General features: G+C 41.4%; 2 protein-coding genes across 24 annotated transcripts in view; one reads left to right on the forward strand and one right to left on the reverse strand.

Moving 5' to 3' along the window:
- Nucleotides 1-703: 703 nt before the first annotated feature.
- FAM210A (family with sequence similarity 210 member A) lies at nt 704-24231 on the forward strand. Of its 10 annotated transcripts, none has more exons than XM_057698979.1 (9): nt 704-1237; nt 6893-7004; nt 8952-9249; nt 13021-17840; nt 20228-20427; nt 20695-20943; nt 22472-22628; nt 22899-23107; nt 23208-24231. In XM_057698979.1, the coding sequence occupies exons 1-3, from the start codon at nt 762-764 to the stop codon at nt 9183-9185; spliced, it is 822 nt and encodes a 273-aa protein (XP_057554962.1). In that variant the 5' UTR covers nt 704-761; the 3' UTR covers nt 9186-9249; nt 13021-17840; nt 20228-20427; nt 20695-20943; nt 22472-22628; nt 22899-23107; nt 23208-24231. The 10 variants fall into 10 exon arrangements, with proteins under 10 accessions (XP_057554962.1, XP_057554964.1, XP_057554965.1 ...); XM_057698981.1 differs by having other exon boundaries at nt 17654-17840; XM_057698982.1 differs by having other exon boundaries at nt 17659-17840.
- LDLRAD4 (low density lipoprotein receptor class A domain containing 4) overlaps nt 24076-24657 on the reverse strand; it is a 291731-nt gene continuing 291149 nt past the window's right edge. For all 14 annotated transcript variants that reach the window (XM_057698964.1, XM_057698962.1, XM_057698959.1 and 11 more), the window contains one exon: nt 24076-24606. In XM_057698964.1, coding sequence (XP_057554947.1) covers nt 24076-24606 — 531 coding nt within the window. The remainder of the gene's footprint in view (nt 24607-24657) is intronic.

Below are 24657 nucleotides of genomic sequence, written 5' to 3' on the forward strand. Positions count from 1 at the left end.
AACTCAGTTGGGCCCATCTTATTTCAAAATCCATGGGTTTTTTTGTTTTTTTTTTTAAATTATACTATCCTGTCTTTTTGACAAAGTTTTAGCTATCTGGAAAAGTCTGTTCTCACCAGCAAATAGCATGTAATTTACAATTTTATGTAATTTAGTCTAAAGGCATTGTACGATAAATGATACTGATGTCAGCTATTCGTTAGATCTTAACATTTGTAATAACCAACACATATATGATGCCTGTTATTTTACAAAAGCACTTTACATCATAAATTTTATGTAATTCCTATAACAACCTATGATGTAATCTTCATTTTACTAGTGGGTTTAGGCTTCAAGTCTAAAAGACAGTTGCACAGAATTATGACCTCAAAACTTTAGGGCCCAGCTCTTTTGCTTCCAGATCTGATTTTTGTGTTATACTACACTGCTTCTTTGTAGAATGACAGAAGCGCTACAAATATCCCTTTTGTAGCAATAAAATAGCCCCAAAATCTTATCCTCCATGATGTCTGTTGAACTGGTTTACTATATCATATTTAAACGACGTTTTAATGAAATTTTAAAATTGTGGTATGTTAGAACTGTATGCCTTAACATTAATTTCTGTGAAATTGGTAACAGTGTCTGTCCTTTTGCTTCCTAATAGTTAATGATTTATGTTTAAGTGGATTGGTTTATAGTGGAAACCTATGTATAATCTAATTTTTTCTAATCTAGCCTCTGTAGAAGCTGAAGTCCATCAATCTCCGTTCTTCAAAATGCAATGGAACATACCAAAGACTGTATTCCGACTGGCACATAGGACACGCACAGAACCACATAAAGCCGGTCTTTTGGGACACTGTCAAAACATAAAGGCACCATTACTTTTGTATACCTCGGAATCCAGAGTGGTTTTGGTACAGTGCCCTCAGAAACAATGGCTGCACTTACCTGCTGCCCAGTGTGTTGCAAAGGAAAGGAAGCCTTTCATTTCTCATCCACCTCAGCCAGGGGTCTTTCGCCATAAACAGTGGGAACAGGATGTCTTACCCAGGAGGGTTCTGTCATCCAATGCCACACCCCCAGGAACTCCCTCCGAAAAAAAGGAAGAACCTGATCCTTTACAAGACAGATCAATTAGTCTTTATCAACGATTTAAGAAAACATTTAGACAATATGGAAAAGTCTTGATTCCAGTGCATCTAATAACTTCTGGTATTTGGTTTGGAACGTTTTATTACGCAGCCATCAAGTAAGTTGTTGCTTGATTGAACACCTTTCCCTGTTTTATCAGAATGTTAATCTTAATTGTACTAATGAAAGCCTTTAGGTAGTTTTTTAAATGCTGTGATGTCTTCAGTTGATAAAGGATGATGATTTTTCATAGCAGTTTTCCACATTTTAATAACAGCAGCTTACATTTGCTTACTGTGTACAGCAGGTATTACACTAAAATTTTTATAACTGTATCATCTCATTTAATTCTCACAGCAGCTGTGTGAAGCAAGTAGTACAGTTATTCCCATTTTATCAATGAGAAAACAGATTAAGCAAGAATAAGTCAAAATAACTTAGTTTTTCCCAAAATAACTCCAAATCTGATTTCAAACCCTAATCACTATACTCATGTCCCATCAACATCTAGGATAGCACAGAAATAAAATCACAGATTCCGGAGATTTGGCAGCACCATGAGTTAGTTTTGTACTTATGTATTTCTTAAAGTGTTCATCAACATGAAAAGATAACTTATTTTGCCATGTGTATGATTTTGGTTGGAAATCAGTAAGATTTTTGCAAAGCCTGGCTTGTATTTGTTGTAGACACAAAAATGAACAAATGACAGACTTATGTTTTAATGTTACATCTGATGAATGTCAAGGTAAGGTCTTTTGTTCTAATCAGAAGTTGGCTTGTTGTGCACTTAAAATTTTGTTAAGAGGTTGCAGCTCATGTTAGGTATTTTTTACCAAAATCAAATAAATGTTTTTTAAAGTTAATTTAGCGGGCCTAGCCTCCAGGTATTATAAAACATGGACTTTCTAAATGTACCTTTGTGGTTAAATACTGTTTCTTTCTTTTAAGATGAGTTGTATTATTCACACTGTTTTAGGAGCAGGAGTACACGTAGAAAACAGATTCCCATTGATTTCCAGTTTGTTTCTGCCACCAGCAGAACTGAGTGTGCCGGCATGTCCCTGTCACCTGAGTGCTCGTGTGGTTTTTCTCGCTGTGGCCTGGGTGTGACCTAGGAGCATTGTGCTCACCATCTTGCAGGTGATGAGATGCACAGTGAAGACCACTTTGATGTTTTCATAAACTCTCCTAATGGGTTTAGAATTATTTTATACTTTCCAAAAGTCCACTCATTTTCAGTTTTCGGTTATATTTAATGGTTTGATATTGAGGTATTAAATATTTTAATATAAAGCTCACTCATTGGAAAAAGTTTATCATTTACTAAATTAAAAAGATGATGGATTGGAGACTTCTTACTTTTGGGAAACACAGGATTAGAAATGTTTCTTTACAAAAGTTCTATTGAATAAAAGGATTTTTTTTAACTTTGTGTAATTGCTGCTGTTCTGATTCTTTTCGTATCTTTCTCTCCGTTGTGTTCTTGTTATTCAGGTATTTTCTTCTTCATTATGATTCATTATTTTCTTTAAGAATTGTTCATTTCTTTGCAGAGATGGTCGTATGTGCATTTTATGGAATTATCTTTTTGTTTATTAATGACATTTTCTAGATATGTGTAATATTTATAAAAATCTTCAGAATTGCCTTTGGTTTTTTAACAGCCTAAAATGTACAGTTTTGCATAAAAATTTCACAGACATTCAGTTCTTCTTTTAAGAATGGTTTTCTACGTATTGAATTTTCCCTTTTGAGCCATTGAGGATTTTTGATTCAGTATTGTGGATGATGGTGAGTTTCTTCCATGTTTCTTTTGCCTTCCATAGGTTGCATTCAGCCTCCTGGGGGAGAAATCTTTAAGTTTTTAATTAATTGAATATGAGATTCTTATTTGGACTATTAAAAAGAGTACTTTTGTTCTATTTACTTTTCCTTGCCTTCAGGAAAAGTTCTGTAATCAAAAAAGCAGACCCTCAAATAACCTAGTGATAAAGACTTAGAATGTTTTCAGTGCTGTCTACACTGATGCAGTTGTGGTGACCTTCTGCCGTCCCCTGTGGAGTGCACCTTTCTTGGTTTCTTCTTTCCTCCTCTGTTTCTGTGAATGCCTGTGTATAAATGTGGTGCAGCTGTCCACGTTATGGTCATAGCCTTTATCTGTCACTACCTGCCTTTGGCTCTTTGTCGGCCTGGAAATTTGGTTGCTAGACCCAGCTTAACTGCCCAGCCATGACCACTGGTCCAGTTCTGTTACAGCATCACATAGCTAAGTTATATTAGGTAGGATGTGTTGGTTTCCAGAATAGTCCCTAATGTTTTGTTAAATCCTCAATGCTTGAGAAATTGCAAGTTGATTTGTTCTAAGGGAAGTGATACTTAAAAAATATTAGTGTATATTTGAATGGCACTGTAACTTTCACTTTGAGGTGATTTTATTGTAATGTTGGAGTTGATTGTGTTAAATACAGGTTTTCAGTTCAACTGACCAGAGACTGGATTTATTTTATTTGGTTTTAGCTGGAAAAAGTTCTGTTATTTGCTTGTTGCCTACTTACTATTAAAAGAAAGGGGAGAACACGGTTTGTAACTTGAAGGACAACTAGCATTACTGCCTCTCAGCACCACAGAGCAAAATGCCATTCTGTGTTTTAGTTAACTCAGTGATAAAGATCTCAGGCTTTTGAAACATTTTATTTCAGGGAGATCTAAATTGTGCATGCCTATAGATTTTATTTGAAACTAAGCTTTGTTGCTGCTTCTTGCTGGAAAAGTTTGCAGAGATCTTTCATCTTCTAATGAGAAGTGCTCTGTTTGGTCAAATGACAGTCTGTGATGATGGTTTTGTCTCTACGTTTAGGTGCCTCATGTTTGGGCCTCAGGTTTCTAAAGTTACCGGTCCGCTCTGAGGCACAATCCCAACTGGTTTTCACTGCACTTCATCCACACTGTGAATGTACTTTTGCATCATTTGCGAACATCCATAAAGCTGGCGGTTTGTGAAGCACAGGTTTCTGTCAGGCTAAGGGAACTTCAGTGTAAAATGTGACGAAAGTGGATATTACTATTTGGATCAGACCCTCCTTAATGCTTCGTATTTAGTAATTCCAAAGGAAATGAAAGTTATTTTTTAAAAAGTTAAGTCATCAAATCAATAGTTTAAAAAAAAGTGAGACCTGGTGCTTGCTTCTTTATTTTACAGGATACTTGTACAAGATGTCTGAGGTCATTGTTTGTTTTCATGATAGTTTTTTTTCTTTTTTTTTTTAATCCTGAAAATGTAAAGGAACATGTATGTAGTTGTATTGTTGAGTCTGTAACATACAGAAGTGTACTATACTTTTTTTTGACATACAGTAAACTGTATATATTTAAAGTGTATAATTTGATTTTTTTTTTCTTATGAGTAATGTATATATGGCAATCCCAATCTCCCAGTTCACCCCCGCCACCGCTTTCCTCCCTTGGTGTCCATATGTTTGTTCTCTACATCTGTGTCTCTATTTCTGCCTTGCAAACTGTACCATTTTTCTATATTCCGCATATATGCTTAATATACGATATTTGTTTTTCTCTTTCTGACTTACTTCACTCTCTGTGACAGTCTCTAGGTCCATCCATGTCTCTATAAATGTGGTTTTGTTTTTTTAATCACTCGGTTTTATTTTATATTTAGCCAAATGTTTATCTTTTTCCCCTTGCATGATTGCCGTTAAATATGTAGATTTTACATAGTTAGCTTAGTCTGAACTAAGTAATGATTAATGAAATAATTTGGTAATTGTATTGGTACCAGAAGATGCAATTAACATGTTATGATAGGATGTTATTGTAGCTAGTGACTTGATTAGATCCACAGAATAGCTAAATCTTTGTAGTACTAAGTCTTGCTTCAGTGGGATTCTCTTCTTTAAGAGATTTGAAAAGCAAATGAGGGTGGAGATAAAAGAAACCAAATTGGACTTGTAGTTGATTTTTAAATTTAACTCTTTAAAAGTTTCCTTCAGTTACCTGGCTTCCCCTTGTGCACATGGCCAGTCATTCTTGATGATGATCATCCCTATCTATTGAGAGTAGTCTCTGATCTCCTAGTGTTACACTGAAATCAGAGAGGGACAGCTTTTACCCAGTTAACCAAATTATTTTTTATTATTAAAAATAAACTAGGAGGGCTTCCCTGGTAGTGCAGTGGTTAAGAATCTGCCTGCCAGTGCAGGGGACACGGGTTCCATCCCTGGGCTGGGAAGATCCCACATGCCGCGGAGCAGCTAAGCCCATGCACCACAGCTACTGAGCCTGTGCTCTAGAGCCTGTGAGCCACAACTGTTGAGTCCATGTGCCACAACTATTGAAGCACACGCGCCTAGAGCCCGTGCTCTGCAGCAAGAGAAGCCACCGCAATGAGAAGCCCACACATCACAGCGAAGGGTAGCCCCCACTCACTGCAACTGGAGAAAGCCTGTGCACGGCAATGAAGATCCAATGCAGCCAATAAATGAATAAATTTTAAAAAATAAAAATAAACTAGGAAATTACAACCACTGTAATAATAATGGATCCAGGCAGTTAGCTTTCCTAATTACAAAGAGAAAGAGTACTTGTGCAGAGGAGCAACCTGTGGACCCAGCCTTAACCACAGGTCAGACTCACACCAGTGATGAGACAGACACAAAATTAACTCTGCAGCTTTCCTATCAGAAAACGGTTACCCCAAATCTAATCATGAGGAAACAATCAGACAAATCCAAATGAAGGGCTTGTTCTACCACACAACTGGCCTGGGAGCTTCAAAAATCTCAGCATCAAAAAAGACATCCTGCCTTCCTCCTCAAAAGAAATTGCTGGGCAGCACTTCTGTAGAAAAACTGGAAGACATGACAAGATAGTGACAAGGGACATGGGACAATTCATGGAATTTTAACACTGAATAACATACTGTTGTATTAACCATATACCATCCTGTTTGTTAAGTTTCCTGGCTGTGATGACTATATTATGTTTATAAAGAAGAAGCAGAGAACAAGAACCTTGTTGTGATTTAGGGTAAAGACTCACAACATCTGCAAAACTACAAACAGTGAGGGAGGGAGCAGGAGAGCACTAGTGTGCCTGTATGGCAAACTTGACACCCAGGGAAACTAAAGAGAAATCAAGGCTGACTAGTTAGAGACTTTTTCTGCCTTCTCTCCCTCCCTTCAAAAATTTGTTGCAATTTATGGTAGTTGCTTCTTCACGTGCCTTTTAAGTCTGATAATAGAATAGAAGCATCTTTTTAGAATAATTGAAGTTTTCATCAAGCCCATAGAATCATTTATTCTTTGCATAATAACACAGTAAGTGATGTTATAATATCACTTGCTTTTACAGTAATAGTATAGTTTGATGTGTAATTTTAGAGGTAAAAATCTTAAGTCTTAAACTCTGAGTTGGATCATTCTAAGGAACTAAAGATTGTAAGATCAGGTGAATGATTCTGATCCTTTTCTCTTAGGTTACTTAATGCTATTAATTTTTCTCTGATAAATGATTCTTATTTTTCTCAGTGTGCTAATTAGGGATGTCTACGAGCAGAAGCCCTGAACAGTGAGACACAGCAGGACGCTGGTGTTCATGCACATGTTGTTCTGTTAGAATGAAATTAGAGTGCTTGATGGTACAGAATTGACTTTTAAACAGAATTTGGTTTTGATGTTTTCAGATACTCTTTTGAAAATATCCCCAAAAGTTTATATATATATATACATATATAAATTACTTTCTGTTTCTTTCTCAGAGGAGTGAATGTCGTTCCTTTTCTAGAACTTATTGGGTTACCTGACAGCGTAGTAAACATTCTGAAAAATTCCCAGAGCGGAAATGCACTAACAGCATATGCCTTGTTTAAGGTAGGTACTGCTGTAGATGACTCCTCACACTGAACCTGCATAACACGCTGTGCTCGATCCCAGGGTTACCTTTGTAACTTAAAATACTGTATTGCATCTCTTATATGTCTAATGACTAAAAGTAAAGTTTACAGTTTTTAAGGGTAAATAAAATGTTGGGTTTAGGAAGCAGTGCCTTAATAGGTAGGTGGTCCATAACCTGCTGTGATGAGACAGATGTGAGACTTCTGAATTTCTAGCGAACAGGTCTTCTCTGTGACATTTCTCCTATTGATAATACATTAATTTTCCTTATTCAGAGATCCACATGCTACCTGACATGTTAGTGAAATTTAACATTTATTTTACTGTCTATAATACTTCATCTTCCTAAAAAGTACAATAGTAAGGTTTAATCAAATTGTTTTATGTGATAAACCTTAGACTTAGTATGTTTTATTTTGGAGTTCATTGTCTTTACAACTGTTGTCTGGATTCAGACAATGACATCTTTGTAAATAGATAGTTTTTACACTTATTGGTCTTTATTTTGGAAGAGAAGACTCACTGTAAATTGCAGAATTCAGCTGTATTAATCTAATTTTCTCAGTTGACAAAAAATTATGAGGTTCTTTGTAGCTTTATAGTAAGAATACAGGTAGAAGGCATTGGGAAACTAGATGTTAATTTATTTTACTTCTGTTATAAGAATACTTAGAATTATGGGTTTATAGTAGTACTCAAAAGTAATGTTTTATTCTGTTATCCTCATTAAAATCCTCTGAAATATTGGAGATTTTTTCTTATACGATAATTTTGACTAGAGGGCTAAAGTTTAATTGCTGAGGTTTTCAACATTAAAACTTACTAAATTCATAAATTATCAAGCTTTTAGTTACAGTGTATGTAATTTAACCTTACTAAATCCAACTGTCATGATGGTTTAAACCATTTCTCTGATTATAACTGTGCCTTATCCCATGCTTTCATTTCACAGTTTGTGTTAGGTCTTTTTTAAATGTCTGTTGTCTTTGATCATGAGCGCCTAGGAATGCAGAGTTAGGTCTTCTTTCTCTGTGCCTCCACTGTGCCTGTGTTGTGCTCTGGGGGCACATCAGTCCTCAGTGCCTGTTTGTCTGCTTGAAATTGAAACACGAGGCTGGCACGCAGGTGGGCTGGTGTCAACAGTGGCTCTGCTCACATTCCTGTGCCAGGAGGGAGGTGTGAAGAGTCCTCCTGGGTGTTTGGTTTCTGTAATCTGGTTTCTCAGGTAGAGTAGCAGACACTGAGGTTTCTTGCCTCAGAATGTGATGCAGCCTCTGCTCTTAGAATTCTCCCTTTGTGCCAGTTCGTCTACTAGTTAGTTTGGGACCTTAAACCTCTGGTCACTTGATGTGTACACATGTCCTATATGTGTGCCATTTTACCATTTTTTTGCCTCATGAAAGTTCCTGGTTGGGATTCCAGGCCCAGCATGGACTGTAATGAGAAAATAGCGTAAAACCTGGAGAAGTCAAAGAAAAGAGATTTGGAAGTGAAACTAAACTCTGTAAAGAACAGACATTTGGCCTGTGCTTGCCCCTCAGTTTTTGGTTCCAGTTTAGATGTACAGTGTGTGCAGGTCGGCAGGGTTTCCAAGGAATGGAAATGCATGTGTCTCTGTTTTCAGGAGGGTCCTGAGCCCTCCCTCTGGTTCCCAGTGAGCCTGCCCCCCAGGTTCACTAGTACTTGGGTACAGAACTTTGGCGCTGCCATTGTGAACGTTCTCAAATCCTGGATCAGTGCTTAGGTGACAAATACTTACGGAATGTTAGAAGGGAAAACCATATAGAATGTAACAGTGTTGGCCTCGTGAAGCAATAAAATAATTGATAGTTTGGTTATTAACAAGAATTTTAATTTCACGCTGTTTTTGCTTAAGACAACAGTTATAATCAGTAGTGATCTGCCCGTTTTGTTTTCGTGCAGATTGCAACGCCCGCACGGTACGCTGTGACCCTGGGGGGTACCTCCTTCACGGTGAAATATCTGCGCAGCCACGGCTACATGTCAACGCCGCCTCCTGTGAAGGAGTATCTGCAGGACAGGATGGAGGAGACAAAGGAACTCCTCACGGAGAAAATGGAGGAGACAAAGGACAGGCTCACTGAAAAACTGCAAGAAACTAAAGGGAAGGTTTCTCTTAAGAAAAAAGTGGAATAGTGTGCCTTATATACCAGGTTATAGACAGTCCCTGTACTTTAACCCTTGGAGACTGTGGACAAAGGTACATGCTCTTGATTTTTTTGGTTAACAGCCTAAATATAGCAGTTCTCTGAGGGTTAAAGAACTAAGATAACTTTAAAGTTAAATATCACTAGAAAAATCAGTGTTTTTTTGAAAAGAAAAAATGAACCCAGTATAAGTATTTCATGTCAGTAGCAGCATTAAGCAGTGCTCCGTGTCTAGAGTCATCCTTGCTTTATGTTTAGTTGCAGCTGCTGACTCTTGAAGGCCCTATGCAGATTTAACACCAGGTCTTCATCTTTATTGTTCATTGAGGTTTTAACTATATTCAGTTCTCAGTGTGGAGACAAACTTATCATCAGAACTGTCTGTGAATAAGAGGATATTCAGTCTTCCTATAAAGACAGTGTATAACGGTTACATACCAGTTAAAATATAGACAGACATCATACAAAGAAAACTGAATGAAAATTGAGTCATATATGTGCAAATAAGATGTATTGGTTATATGTAAATGAAAAATTGACCCTTTAAAAATGATTTTTTTACCTGAAGCTTGTCATAATCATATTTTTTAAGCAGATCTGTGTGGCTATAGCACTTGCTCACCCAGAACGTAAAACTGTTATTCCTGTATCATGTCCTCTCCAACTGATTTCTCAGAGGAAAAGGGAAAATCATCACACCTTAAGTTCATGGTGGAGATCAGATACCCTTAGCAGTGCCTAGAGCTTGTGCTTCTCAGCAGTGCAGGTTTGGGAGGATGGGACCTTCCTGTCCCTGCCACTGGGTCTCCACCAGCCAGAGTTGGTCTTGATTCCATTATGGAGTAAAGTTTTAAGATTGTAGCTGCAGTTTTTCCCTTGCATTGAAACATCCTTACTTGAGCATTTTACTTGATTTTTTTAAATAGCAAAGCTGTCATTAAAACTTGCTTGGAATGAAATTCAGTCATCAGATGTGAAAGTTGCCACAGTTGTGGGGGTGTATTTGAGGATGTGTTGTGTTTCCTTTTGCGCTAACTGCCTTTACTTCAGTTCTAACCTCTTAATTGAAAGAGGTAACGGCCTCTTTCTAGATTAGATTGTCTTTGTTGTGAGTGATCTGATAAGGTGAAAGAATGCCAGAGGGACCTCCAGAAATAGTCCCACAGGCAGCACTGCTGTGCAGAGCAGGCTTTTCGTGTTAAATACTAAGTTTGGCCAAATTTAGGGAATACTTTAAAGGGAAAAAAATGGTTACATTTGATACATCTGATCATTATATTGGATATGCTGTGGTTGGACTCTTTTTTTTTTTTGTGGGGGTGGGTGGAGTGGTGAGGGGGCAGAGCTTCCTCTGCCACAAGCAGGCCTCAGCAGGCGGGATGGTTTGTCTCCTGATACAGATTGAACGTGTGATTTCAAGTTAGACAGCACATTTTCAAATCCAGAAACAGTGAACATGTTTTATTTAGCATGTTTATTAAATAATTCACATCTTTACGTATATTAAATGCTAAGATAGATATTAACAAATTTCTTGTTTATTTTTAATCACTGAGACTGCCTGGTTTAAAATCATGTGTTATATGAAACTTTCTTTTTACTTTTCACGTTGTATAAGGCATGTTTTCTAATGAGGATAAATTATGGATTATTGGAAGCACTAATAATCCTGAGTTTCCACCTTTGGTTCAGCCTATTTGAGATTTGTTGTCATCCAGTTTCATAATTGTGTTGTGTTTGTCCTGTTACAGAAAGTGAGACGCTAGGGAGTGCTTTGAAATTCTCTAGTGAAACATTCTCTGCAGGTGTAAGAAGTTATTTTGTCATTATTTGGTATCAGGAATATTTGATCTTGTCAAATGCTGTTGCTCTCATCTTCCTAACCTAGTCCTTAAGGGAAGCTACAAAGAGCCAAAAGGGGGACCCCTGGAATATGCGTGTGAAGTATTCTTTGCAGGCCAGCAGCACATGGTGGGCATCAAGTTAAATTTTCCAGGGTGTGTGTGTGGTAAATATCATGACCCGTTTCATTTACAGTAAGCCTTAGACTTGCTGTGTCTGGTGTGCATGTCTGTGTTTAAGTAGGATTGTTGGCAGGTAAAGACGGAGCCGTGGCTGAGTTCACATCTGTAAAATGGATAAAGTGTTTGCTCAGAGAATTAACAATAGAAATGAAAAATAGATTAGGTAAAAAAGACTTTGTTTATTCAAGACAAATAGCAAAACCAACCTTTTAAAGTACCAAAAAGATGTCTGTTACTGAAGCAACATTTTGCATACAACAGGGTGCTATTTGCAGATTCTAACAAAGGAGAAAGAGTACATGGTGTTATGGTCACCTTCCTACTGCTAGTGAAAATAATAAAACTGTGCCTTCAAATATAATCTTCAGCTTGTTCTAGAATCTGCCTTCCATTTATTTACAGATGGAAGATGTTACTGTAGTCTTTTATGCTCCAGGAAGAAATGGAGCTATTGGCTGTCTCATTTCAGTGACCTCAGAAGATAATTACAGGAATTTTGTAAAGATCTTTACAGTTTGGGCAGAAGAGGTGTTTGAAGAAAAGAAGCAAGTTGCACATTAGACAAATCTAGCTCTTGTGTTCTTTCCATTTGGTTCATCTTTAGGATTTCTTACCCAAATTCAGATGTTGTGAACAAAGCCACTGTAGAAGACTGTAGAATATGGTGATGGTAATGAAATGGACAGAAAATGTTTTAGCAAGTGAGTCAGAAAGAGTCTGTGCATCTTTCCTGATATCTTTGAGATGATACCGTTTTTATAAAATGCATCGGTGTGAGACACATTTCTGAATTATTAAAGGAGTCTGTCTGAAAAATACTTGTTTTCATGGTAATACAGACATATTTCTTCAGTTGGCTACAGCTTATTTTTTAAAATGGGGACCTTCATTTATTTCAGTTTTTCAGAATTCAATCTCCATAGGGAAGACATGGAGTTAGTTTAGAAGAAACTAAAAATACATGTAGATTAAGTGTTACCAGTGTTGGTTTGAAATAGTTTTTGGTGTTAGAAGCTTACTTGATTGGCTTTTCCCGAGCTATGGTCTACAGTGCGTCCAGTCACATTGGCCTAGAGGTCAGAGTTGCACAGAAGTGTTCAAATAAAGTGTGGGCCTCTCTACCGCCTTGGAATTTAACTGCCTGAACCAGAAATATCCAGAACCAGAGATGGGTGCTTTTAATTATTCATTCTGCACACAGGAGCTTTGTTTGGTCTCTCTTCGTCCATCTGTATATTATGGAGTACCCATTCAGCCTCTCTGACCCAAAGGAACAGTAGAGGCAAGAATTCTCTTTCCCTTAGAGACTTGGTGAGAAGGCATCTTCAGCCGTGAATTTTTGGCCTGGCCTTCTGATTCTTGAAGGATCTTTGTCCTGCATTTTCAGCTTGTAACTTAATTTGAGAAATGCTGAGTTGCACCAGTTGGGAATAGTTTTCCCTCTTTGAGGTTTTTTTCGTTTGTGATTTTTTTCCTTCCATGTCAAACTGGTTCATTTTAACTTATCAAAGCAAGTTTTGGATTGTCTTGCTTCTTCAGGGTTAGGCTTTGAAAATCAAGCTGTATTCTTCCCTGTAGATCACTGGTAGCCACCAACAGTAATGATGACAGATCATAATTATCTTGTGGCAGTTATCTGACTGTTTTGATAAGAATGATCCTCTCAGCTGAGAGAGTGTGCCTTGACTTAATAAGCCTTCAGGGCAGAGTATGAGTTATTCCGCTAACTTGGACAGTGGTCTTGGGAAGTGCACAGGCAGTCCTGGAGTCCTACTCAGCACTTGTGGTTTATCTCTGCAGGTAAGAGTGCTCGTGGAATGTGAGACAAACAGAAAGCACTTTCACGTTGTATTTTCTTTGGGACAACGTGGTCTGTAAGAGCAGAGGCTGTAGGGTAAGTCAGAGATGTTCCATGTGCAGCCACAGTGAACCCTCATTCTTCCTGACAGTGCGGATCGCATAGAATCTTTCCTCCGTTCTTTCCCTCTCCCTCCCTGCCTCCCTCCATCCCTCTGTACAGCTTATCCTGCTTGAATTTTGACCATTTTAAATGTTAGAAAACTCTCTTTGAAGTGAAAAAGAATAAGGCGAGTTTGCATGCTAGTGTGCCTGGTTGTTCTGGGGTAACCGGCGCGTGGTTCTGTCACAACCCACTCCTCAGTAAGGGCAGGACAGAAGGCTTGCAGGTGTTTCCTGACTTTCTAATCAGGTACCTGGAAAGTCAGCCTTTTACTCCATTGGGATAATTTCATAAGGTAACTTTTAAGTATATGAAATATATCTAATATAATCTAAATGAAATATAGCTAATATCTAATTAGGGTAAAACAGATGCTTTAACGCCTTAAAACTAAATTAGGTTGTTATTTTTTAAAGAAAGAACATACAGCATTTGCTCTGTATACACAAATATTAAGCTGTTACCTTATATGCACCTCTAATTACAAGATTTGAGATTCTGTAATGATTTGAAGCACATGTTGACTAATTTGTATTTTATTGAATTTGAGTCTTATTTTCTTTGGATACAATCTTGGAACTTAATTGTGGCTGTTGCTTTACTTCTCTAGGAATAGTGGCTGTTTGGGTTTTCTCTTTGCAAGGGTGCTGGAAGCAGGATTTGCAAAGTCCTCACACACCAACCGCCCTACCCTTTAGCTTGGTCTGGAGGTGGAGTTAACAGGGCTTGGTTGCCATGGTCCTCCATCAGCATCTTCCTAAAGGAGACAGGAGATACACTAGGTTGTAACTGCATTCCTCACTTATTTTGGTTTAGAAATAAGGGACGTGTTACTTTCCAAAAAAAGTTGAAAATATCAATCAAACATTGTCCACAAAACCTAATGCAACTTTTGTTGAGAAATCTAGATGATTTTGTAACTGCATTGTTTTGGAAGCATTTTAGATTAATAGAAGTTCTCAGTCATAAACCCAGTTCTGCCTCTAGTGGGTCACTTCAGAATGTTGAGGCCAGTATTTGTAGTTGAAGAAATGTGCAGGAGAGCCAGGTCAGACGGTAAAATCTCAGCTTGCAGTTCAGTACTTTCCTCTCATGCCAGGAACTCAGGTAAAATAAGACTCTGCTTTAGAAGTTTTAAAATTTTGGGAGCTGAAGTCAATTTATAAATATTGCTCATTCTCTGTGTTATTTTGGTGACATCCCTTATTTTTTTCTTTTAACTCCATAATTTTAATTCTTTCTTTTTTTTTAATGTTTATTTTTTGGCTGCATCAGGTCTTAGTTGTGGCACATGGGCTCTCTGGTTGTGGTGCGTGGGCTTCATTCCTTGACCAGGTAATTACTGAACCACCAGGGAAGTCCCCTTTAATTCTTTTTTTAGAGTGATATTTATTATCCAAAGAGGATTTGGCCTTAGAAAATACTCCATCTCCCCTTGGTAAGAAAGTAAGTTTGCTTTTCCTACTGCTTCTGCATTTGTGACAGTTGGACCATCTCAGATTGGAATTTTCCATTTACTTGGGGTCGATCGGTAGAACATATGAAGCATCAGAAGCTGGCATTTGTGGAAACTTTTCTCACGGGCAAGTTCAGTGTATCCCTAAGAACTGTTAGGGTGGCTTCTCTGGGAGTGGAGAACGTGTGCATGAGGTTTATGGGAGTTTGACAGTGAGGCAAGACTATGTGCTTGTGGATGGTTCCAGAAGAAAAAGGAGTGTGCCAGCATTGGTGAAAAGGATGCACACATGGTGCAGGATCCCGGCACTGGGAGTCTTGGGTCCGTCTGGCCTCCTTCAGTTTGTGACAGTGCTCTCAGATCAGGCCCCTCATACAAAGGAAGCCAGAGAAGGAAAAAATGCGGGCAAGGTGGTAAATTGTTTTAAACTATTCTCTCTTCGGATTTTCACATTTTATTACTAAAGTTGTAAGAACACCCCCCAGCACACACACACAACGTGGCTTGTTAACCAAAAAAACTGTCCACATCTAGAGTAATGAGGAAAGAAACAGATGTATTTTACTTAAAACCCGTGGGGAGGAGGTTTGGAGCCTGGTGGTTCTGTCTCTGCCTTGACACGGGTGCTCCAGCCCCCATGGCACGAACTGCTGCAGCATGAAGAGCGGTGCCCATTTCTGTCACTGGCATTTTACTGTAGTGTTAGCATAGAGAGCATGCCACAGCAGAGTGCTGTTTGCAAGTCTGCTGGAATTGAGCAAATCTGGAAAGCAAGAGCTGAGCAACACAGCTCCCTCTGTGGGGGCCGCGTGTGTTAAGCACACCCCTCCAGTCTTCCCACAAGTGCCCATGTTGTATGTGTGACATTTAAAGACAACCTGAGATAGAGCTAATACTTGAGCCCTCAGTTCTGTAGGCTCCAAAGCCTGTGCTACCCTTGAGCTGTAAGCAGGAAATGTCACAAACAGAACCTCAGGGTCCCCCACCAAAGCCAGGGTGATGGACACAGCCTGGTTCAGGTGGGGCCAAGGGCAGGCCAAGGGGATGGGTCCCTGGCCTGCCACGTGGGAGAGGTCAAAGTCAGCATTTTGGTTTGAAAGCATGCTTACTCTGTCTGCTAGTGTAGACTGCTAGAGTATTTGGTGCTTCCAGACCCTGGTAGCAGTACCACAGTAAACTCTATAGATGCAAATGCTTTGTAAACAGGTTAAGTTATATAGGAGCTACTGTACACAAGTGTGTGTAAACGTATATATGCTGCTTCCTGGTAAAGCCTTTTGAAAGTCTGTATTTAAGTTACCCCTGTGCTGTGTTCAAATGACTAAAACTGTAGCTATTGCACTTCTTAGTTTTTAGAGTGAGTGTGTAAAGTAGAGTGAATGAAGTTTGCATTATTAGGGTAAAAGCCCAAAGTCTGGACAGAAACATGGCATCAAAACAATGAACTTTACAAATGCATAGCTTTTACCTTTTGGCTGCTATTTTAAAACATGTATTTAAATTAGAATCCATTCAAAGCAAAACATCAACACAGTGCAATGAGAGAAGTCTAACTATGATGTTTTAAGTAACAGGCTCGTTATAAACTGTTATGTGCAAGTGTCATCATGGAGAGTCAGAAAAAGTGTTTGTTCCAAGGCCACTGTGAGTGGATCTCTGAAGGATTCTGGAGGTTTCTTCATGCACACCATTTTTCTAGATGTTCTCCCTGAGGATGCCTGAAGAGGCTGCTTAACTGTTGGCAGTTCTGCTGTTTTGCAAACGACCCAGTGAACAGACATCAGTCCAAGAAAGCCAGAGACTAACAGGGTCTGGGGTCTGGTGCAGGCCCCGAAATGCAGTGGGAGCTCCCCATGTACCACATGGGTCAGCAGGGAGCCCATTGCTGGGGAGGGAGGTGTTGGGCTCTGTTGTGTCCTGTGCTGAGTGTAGCCTGAGCAGAAAATGGTGGGTCCAGACCTTGGCGTCTCCCTCCCCAGCCGGTGGTGCCTGGGCTTTCAAGGGCCCACAGGGACTCCTTGGCCTCTGGCACTTTAGCTCCAGCCCAATGAACAGCTCCTGGGTCACCAGCAGCCTCCAGGCCTGTTGTCTGTTTTCAGCCTGGGGCTTCTTCTGAAGTCTTCAGAGCCTTCCCAGAGCACAGCCAGGGCTGCGGGAAGGCCCCCAATGGTGGAGGTCAGTGTCCCGCCTCCTGTCCTCTGAGAGTGCAGCATATTGTTTCTGAGCGCCACACTGAGCCCCGCTGCCCAGATGGACACCAGTGGGCCCACCCTGACCATCTCCTGCCTCCTCCAGAGCAGCTCCAGGTAACCTCCCTACACCCAGACCCTAGACCCGGTGACCAGGCGACCTCATATAGAAATCAAGCCCAGAATCTCCTCTCCTTCTGTGAGGAAGGTTTATACTGGTCTTACTTTCACTGAGGGATGTAAGTTTGGGGAATATTCTTTAAAATTTCTCAAATATCTGCTGAATAAGAAATTATAGAATTTATTCAAGAGCATAATGTAATTTATCAGTGACTGCTGTTTTGAGAGAAAGAAAACCTTTTCTTATAGCTATTTTCCTCCTTATACCTTTCTAATCCCCTTTCCAAAATAATCCTAAAAAATTAATTTAGAATCTAAAATGAGTGGTATAGGAGCTTCTTGGTGGCCCAGTGGTTAGGACTTGGCACTTTCACTGCCATGGCCCAGGTTCAGTGCTTGATCAGGGAACTAAGATCTTGCAAGCCACGCAGTGTGGCCAAAAATAAAAAAGGGTGTTTTAACTAGAGTTTGGGGCCCATGCAGATATTTAAATGGTATTTTAAGATTTCAGTTTCCAAAGTTCATTTGTTCCCAAAGTTTATTACTAACATATGGAAATGCAAAAATATTTTATTTCCTGCAACCAACCTAAACTCACTTATTCTAGTAGTTTGGTAGATTGTGTGAGGTTTTGTACATTCACAGTCATGTGATCTGTGAATCCATATGCTTATGTATAGCTTAGAGGTAATCATTCTAATCTCTCAGTGAAGGAAGAACTTAGACTCCTTTTGCTTCATCATCACGAACTGGAAAGCTCTGATGCCAACGACCTTAGCCTCTGAGGGTGTCTGCTGAACAGTTCTCATTAGACGTCTCATTCCTGTTTTGGGCTGAGTGGACTCCAGTTTGTCTGTGACAGCGTCCAGAAACCTGAAGGTGACACTCATCTCAGGTGACAATCCCTGAATGTTGCATGTATAACCCAGAACTGTATGATGCGATCTGCCAGGGTTTCTTATAGCAGAATATGATTTCTGAAAAGTCAGGGTGAATAAGAACTGAATGGGATGGCTACCTGGGGAACCATGAGAATCGTTTGTGACAGGTTTTTAATACATGTAGGTCCATCCCCCCCACATATGTGCTTTGTGAAATATTTTTTTTAAAAAACAGGAGACACGTGTATCACATTATTTTTAATGATTTTGAGCTGTGGTTTGAACACAGCATTAAGAACAAGCAGAAAAGACTGATTTCATAACAGCATTTAGAGCGACATCTTCCTTTAAAAGTACAGATTGCGGTTACAGACCTTGGGTCTAAGAACTGCATCACCATCGCTCAGTTAAACAGACGCATACACAACAGCTGGAGATCTTTCTTTGTGTATAACTAGGAGTTATGTTGAACTGTAAGCACAAATGGCTGTTTAACAAAAGACTTTAATGACTTTGGATTATCATAGCTCACGTGAACAACTATTGAAAAGTTCAGATACAGTTGTACTTTTTCATTATAAAGCAGCCCAGTGAAAATTAAGTGTACTAAATGCTATGAATAGTATCGTACATATTTTAAAATAGCTTTTACACCAGAAAATGATTTTTGAAAACCATAAAATGAAGAATAGCAATATACCAGCAAGCACATTAAGATGAACCAGTATCATTAACAATGAAGTTTAAGCCTCTATCAGTCCTGTAGAAAGGATGCCATGATGTAGTTATAAATTTAGTGCCTCTGAATCTAGAACATCCTCAGATGACATTCGTGCTCAGCAGTCCTCCCAAGAGGTAAAACCTGGGGGAGTTTTTCTGACAAGGAGGAGCCTCTACCCTTGACCTGAACCACCAGGACCATAGCCATTGGCAGTGAGCAGACAGCGGAGGCTGGGGGACAGAACACCCAGATCCCCATCTTCTTGTGGCCCTTGCAAAGCACAATCAAAGAAGGCGGACCTTGGTCCATTAGCATCAAGAGCTGCAGAGGCGTTTTCAGTTTAAGGATAATCAGTACTTGTTTTGTGGAGTATAAGAGTATGATTCTGTTGTGATTTTCAAAATCAGAACATACACTGCAGAACAAAAAAACAAGAAATTAATTAGAATTAACATCCTCTGACAACGGAATAAACTGGAAATACGGATCCGATGGGCAGAATTTCACCAAACTGGACAGCACTGGGAAGGATGTCTACACCCACGATTTCATCCATGGTTTTAGTGAACATTGTCATAGGCTTTTCTTTTTTTCATATTAGAATATTTGAAGATAAAAGCAGAGGTTACCATCAGACACTAATGACAGAGTTGGAAGTAGATACTGCCTCAGAGGGTGTCATGTGGTCCCTGGTCAATGGCAAAGCCTAGTTTAGGAGACACCAAAAGGAAGGGACAGGATGTAAGACTGGTCAGCTGGCTGACTGCCAATCTGCTAATTAGAACATACCAGAAATCTTTCTGAGAATGGGGTCTTCTCAGGTAGACTGGTTTGTCGTGAGTTATTTTTCCTGCAAATACTACTGTCCATTCATTGGTTCCACAGCTTCTGTTTGTCAAAAAGGCACAGAGATAGATGGTCACAAATGTATCTGGACTGCACAGTCCCCTGCTGTAGGCCAGTGTGCCCACTCTGACCTACGTTTTGCAGTTGTAGTGAAAAATACACTTCACTGGGTCTACCCTCTTCATTCTACAACATGAGATAGAATATTTTTTCATAAAGCAAGTTGAAAAATCAACATTTTTTCTAACTGTAACTAATACTGGTCCAACTGAGCATTATCGAAGGGATTAAAATAAGCATCTGGTGACCCCAAAAGACTGGGATTTTAAAAAATTATTTCTTAAGTGTCTTCACAACAAAGATGCAACTCTGATTGCTGTACATATGCTGTTCATAGGCTGTGCTTGCTTGTTCAGACTTGTTTTCTTTGTGTTATAATAGTGAAATTTAGTAGGAAAATAAACTACATAGACTTTTATCTGTACTCATCATCCATTCACAAATTTCCTTATAAAAGAGAATAAAGCACATAGGCATTCACCAATTCTATGCCATTTCTGTTAAAATTGGTATCTGTACATTATATTGCAGCATTAGCAAATTTTTTTCTACCCATTGGGTAGGATATGTGCATAATATACTCAGGTTGTATACAGCACCTTACAGATGAACACATGCAGACACCAAAAGCACCGTTGTGAATGAGACAGAACATAGGGGGCTGGGTTCTGGTATCTGCTGAAGTTAGAACATGAGACACCTCGGGCTCTTACAAAATACCGCCATGCTGAGCTCTGGGGAGGGATGTGGATCTTCATCTGTATCTCTGTACAGCTCTCACCCCAGCACCCCACACACACTGAGGACAGCACTGCTCACAAGGCTTCCCTCCCCGCGTCAACCTGAAGGCAGCACAGCAAGTGGCCATCTAACCCTGGCCGTGAATATGAACTTAAACTGTGCAAGATGCACCGGTTGGGGAGTAAAATAAGCTGAGCTGAAACCCTGATTCCTATGGGATCCGTGCAGTTCAGGTGAGCTGCTGGGACCCATTTGTGGTAGGGGTGAGAGTAGGTCTTTTGTCTGTGTTTGTTGGGGCCCTTGACACACAGCATCCCCACAGTGGGGGGCCTTGCCAATGCATCTCCACTTCGCCAAGGTTGTGGTAACTAAGGAAACAGTGCAGAAAGGGAGCCTGGTCCCTGCTCCTCCACCAAGGTTTGGGGGGTGGGGTGGGGGTGGTCTGCCACCACAAGGCTCCATTCCCAGCACAAGTATCCTTACCAGTTTTCCCTTCCTAGACACTGCTCAGCTTTGGAAATTTTAAGAAAAATGATTGGTACAGCAACATGTTGCTGTTCTAAGCAGCAGACCTCAAGAAGCAGCCTCAGTAAACACAAGGCTTGGGGAGCAGCCCCTAGCCGCTGCCTCACAGCCAGACTGATCAGCGCAGGAGCCTAGTGGCCAGCAGCAGATGGAAGCTGCTTGGGAGGGGTGTGTGGCCCCAGACAGTGTCTGCAAGGACTCCCTGGACAGAAGAGCAGGTGGAGGTAAGATCCAGGCCCACCTGTCAGGATACAGCCCCTGGTTCTGAGGAGGGTGGGGATTTGAATGGATTCTTCCAGATCTGAGTGGCTTTTGAAAAGTGCTTGCCTTTGATCCCTTCTCACTCTTATGATAAAAAGTGTCTTCACCTGATAAAATACTGGTGAAGAGAGGGAAAATCTGAAGCGGGAGCACAGTCCCTATGCTGGGCCTTAGAAGGCCCCCAGGTTCCTGCTGGCCCGTGTCCTCCTCTCCCAGCTGCAATTAGTGGACTTAAATGTCATCTTCAGGACAAACCTTCCTAAGTTTCGCACATTTTCCTCTGCTCTCTATGGGCTGTGTCCAAGTGTATTTGTGGTGTGGAGGATATAGGGTATGTTTGTCAAGCATTTTGGTCACAGATAGAATTTTGTATTGGATTGGCCAAGAAGTTCATTCAGGGTTTTCCATAATGGCATGGAAAACCCTGAATCAACTTTTTGGCCAAGCCAATAAATGCATAATTTGTTTAGCAAAATCTCTTGTACTAAAGGACAGCCTCAGTGTCTGAGGAACACTAGGCTTTCTGAAAGAGCCAGTAGACACGATTGTTCCTGTAAGTGGGACACAAGGTACCTGGTGTTCATATCCACGGAGTCGCTGAGACGATGGAGCCTGGCTTCCACCACTGCTCACCAATCCCCTAACCCTCTGGTTTCTAACCTGGACCCTTAGGCCCCACTGATCAAGCTGCAGCTTCACAGTCAACATCTCTTTCCAACACCAGGCCAGCCACAACCTTTGGAAGAGCAGAGATCTAAATCACCTTTTTCCAGTATTGAAGGAGAATTGATTACTAATTCAATTTATGACCTTGGTTTTTAAACTAATTCATTACAGAGGCCCAGCCTCAAAGACCATTCAAGTCATGGTTTGATATGTCTGCATCTTTAAACAACTGTTTGCATTAGAGGCAGTTATCTAATAGGGTGGCCAAAAGGGAGCAACCTCTGTTTTGAAGAACAGTTAAAGCTATTTGAATTAAATAATTGTTTTGCCAGTACCATGACATCTGTAAAATGTTCAGGTTCTTGCAAAGTGACTGAGGAATTTATAAGTTTCTGAGCATAACTCACCATTTTGAGCTAGAACTATATCTTGTGTTCACCCACTCTACCAAAAGTGCAGGTGAGGTTTGGAATGGTGACACCGTCAGCCAACCTCCTCATTCTGCACCTGAGGGGACACCTGACTGATAATCCTCCTGAAAATGGGGAGGACAGGCACCTCCCCATCTTCACTGGCAACTCGAGGGGAAGTCTCATGCCATGTCCCAGCCTCCTTCAAACACAGGCTCGCGGTCGAGGCCATCAGACCTGGGGGGCGGGGAGAGGTCCTCTGGTCAGCAGCCCAGGGCTCTGCCCATGCTGGAGCTTCTGCCTCGGCCCTCAGTGTGCACACTGCCCAACAGGGTCTGAAGCATGAGTGACAATCATTGACCACTGTTTTCTTCTTTTAAGAAATTGACTATTTGTGTGGCTCTTTGTGAAATAGATGAAGAAATCCACCAAACAAAACCCAGGGACCTACCGACCAAGGGGAAAGGAGTAGCAGACGGGACCTGAGGTTGGGAGCTCTCCGCGAGCAGCACAAGGGCACCTTGCCAGGCAGCCGCCTCGAAGGCCATGACAGCAGATGCTGGGAACTGCAGGTCAGAGTCCCCAGTTGTCCCTCCAGCCCTTGGCCCCTGTGAGAGCAGGCAGGGGCTGCATAGAAGCCCCCCACCCAGGTGCAGCAAAGGCAGATGCTTCTGCAAAAGGAAGTTACTTATTTTAGGTGAGAATGAATGCTACAGTATTTGTTAGTTTTCTAGCTGACTTCAGCTGCAGGTTGTGCTTTTTACCCTGCGCTCTGAGTCGCTCTCCCCACTTCGGGCCTCCACTACAAGGGCTGAGTAATCTGAGCACTGCATTCTTCCCAGGTGCTGGTTCCCACGCTTGGCCACATGCGTCCCTTCCTCAATCCCAGGGGCTTCACACAGAGAACCCACAGCCAGCGTCATGCACATGCCGAGGTGGCGGGCTACACAGGAGCCACTGCTGAGTCTTGCTGGCCAGCCGTCCAGGCCTGAACTCAACTATCCAGGGAAGGAGAGACCATGGGAACACACTGAAGTCACGTGTTTCAACAGTAAAAATAACCACCTTGCATTTTAAACAATTTATTGCATAAAATAGTGTATTATCTGAGTATATTTCATGCTACAGTGAAAAAATCTAAATTACTGCAGAAACTGCACTGCTGGAGGACCAGAGCAGCACTGCATGGTGTGTAGAAGCAGGTGTAAAACACGCAGCCTGAGGCTGGAGGGACTCGACACACCAGAGATGCGGGAGTTTCCTCTGCTCCTTCCAGAGTCTCCGGGTGCCTTGGTGACACATTCACTGCTGTGTGATGACCTTCTTGATGAATGTAAGCAAGTGGCGTCCGTTAGACTACCTCCCCAAACACCCTTTCCTGCATGATTATGGGGGATGTTATTATGGGGCCTAATTGTAATCCACAGATGAAAAAACACAGAATTTCACGTAAAGCTTCCTCATGATCTTAAACATGAAGATAGTGCAACTTTTAAAAACACAGCATCACAACACAGACTAACTCCTTGCATTCACTGGACTTCTCCACTCTGTACCTTGGCACACGAAACAGGAATTTAGAATCATATTTTTAAAACAAAAGTTCCACAGTTGGGGGGGTGGGGGGAGGGGAGCAAACTGGCGATTCTTCCCCATAATGTGTAATGATGTTTTCCTCTATTCGGTTAATTGTAAAACAGGCCATTCTGGCCTCTTCCTCTGCTGTGTCTGCTTTCATAATTAAGTCAGATGCCTCTGTGGGTTTTATTTCATGGTGTCTTCAAAGCACCCCTTTGTGTTCTCATGCCCACCCTTTGCCAAAACGCACCTTGTCCCATCACTGCCCCAGATGAAGACTGTTTGTGGCCAGACTGGAGGAGGTTTGTACTATTTTGGCCTGTGTGCGGCTAGGCCCCTAGAGGGAATCATTCTGTTTTACTGAACTCTCTGTGCTGGATGGAGGGGCAGTGCCACTGCCTCCCTCCTCCTTTCTTTTGTCAAGTCAGGTGTGTGTGCAGGTCAGACGAGGTTCCTGGGCTTCCTGTCCTTGCCATGGATGGGCAGCTTGGTGCCCCGCAGCCCATCCCGCTGGAGCAGCAGCCTGCTTCCGCTGTGTGCACTGCTGTGCTGGGGCTGCAAGAGTGCGGTGCCCAGGCAGTGACCCATCACCTCACTGTAGGCTGGGGGTGGCCCCTCCATCCTCCTGTTACTGCTGCAGGTGCTGGCGCTTATGCCCGAGTTGCTGCTGGGTGGGCACGGGCCCCCACTGTATACGGACACATCTACTAAGTCGCTGTCAAATATGGTTCGGTTGGGTGGGGCCCTCACAGACTCTCGGTTGAGTTCCATCTGCTGTTCAGGGTCCCTGAGTTGCAGCGTGCAGGGCCCCTGGTAAGGAGGCGGCTCCTCCCCGTCTGACAGGGAGATGGTCGGGGGGAGGTCGATCTCATGCTGCACATAGGGGTAGGTGGGCTGGAAGCGGCTGAACTGATCCCTCTGGAAAAAGGTCGGGGCAGTCCCCCTGTCCCTGGACCGCGAGGCGTACATGATCTGCAGGGAAAAGAGCAACCAACACCTGGGAGACATTCTCAGCGTGGTGGC

This window comes from Hippopotamus amphibius, chromosome 11 (assembly GCF_030028045.1).
Source record: "Hippopotamus amphibius kiboko isolate mHipAmp2 chromosome 11, mHipAmp2.hap2, whole genome shotgun sequence".
NCBI classification, from domain to species: domain Eukaryota; kingdom Metazoa; phylum Chordata; class Mammalia; order Artiodactyla; family Hippopotamidae; genus Hippopotamus; species Hippopotamus amphibius.

Excerpts from the sequence above, each read along its gene's own strand:
- FAM210A (XM_057698979.1), top strand. The coding sequence starts at position 762 with ATGCAATGGAACATACCAAAGACTGTATTCCGACTGGCACATAGGACA. Across the intron at positions 1,238-6,892 it reads TTTTATTACGCAGCCATCAA|AGGAGTGAATGTCGTTCCTT; the intron begins GTAAGTTGTTGC and ends TTTCTTTCTCAG. Across the intron at positions 7,005-8,951 it reads CAGCATATGCCTTGTTTAAG|ATTGCAACGCCCGCACGGTA; the intron begins GTAGGTACTGCT and ends GTTTTCGTGCAG.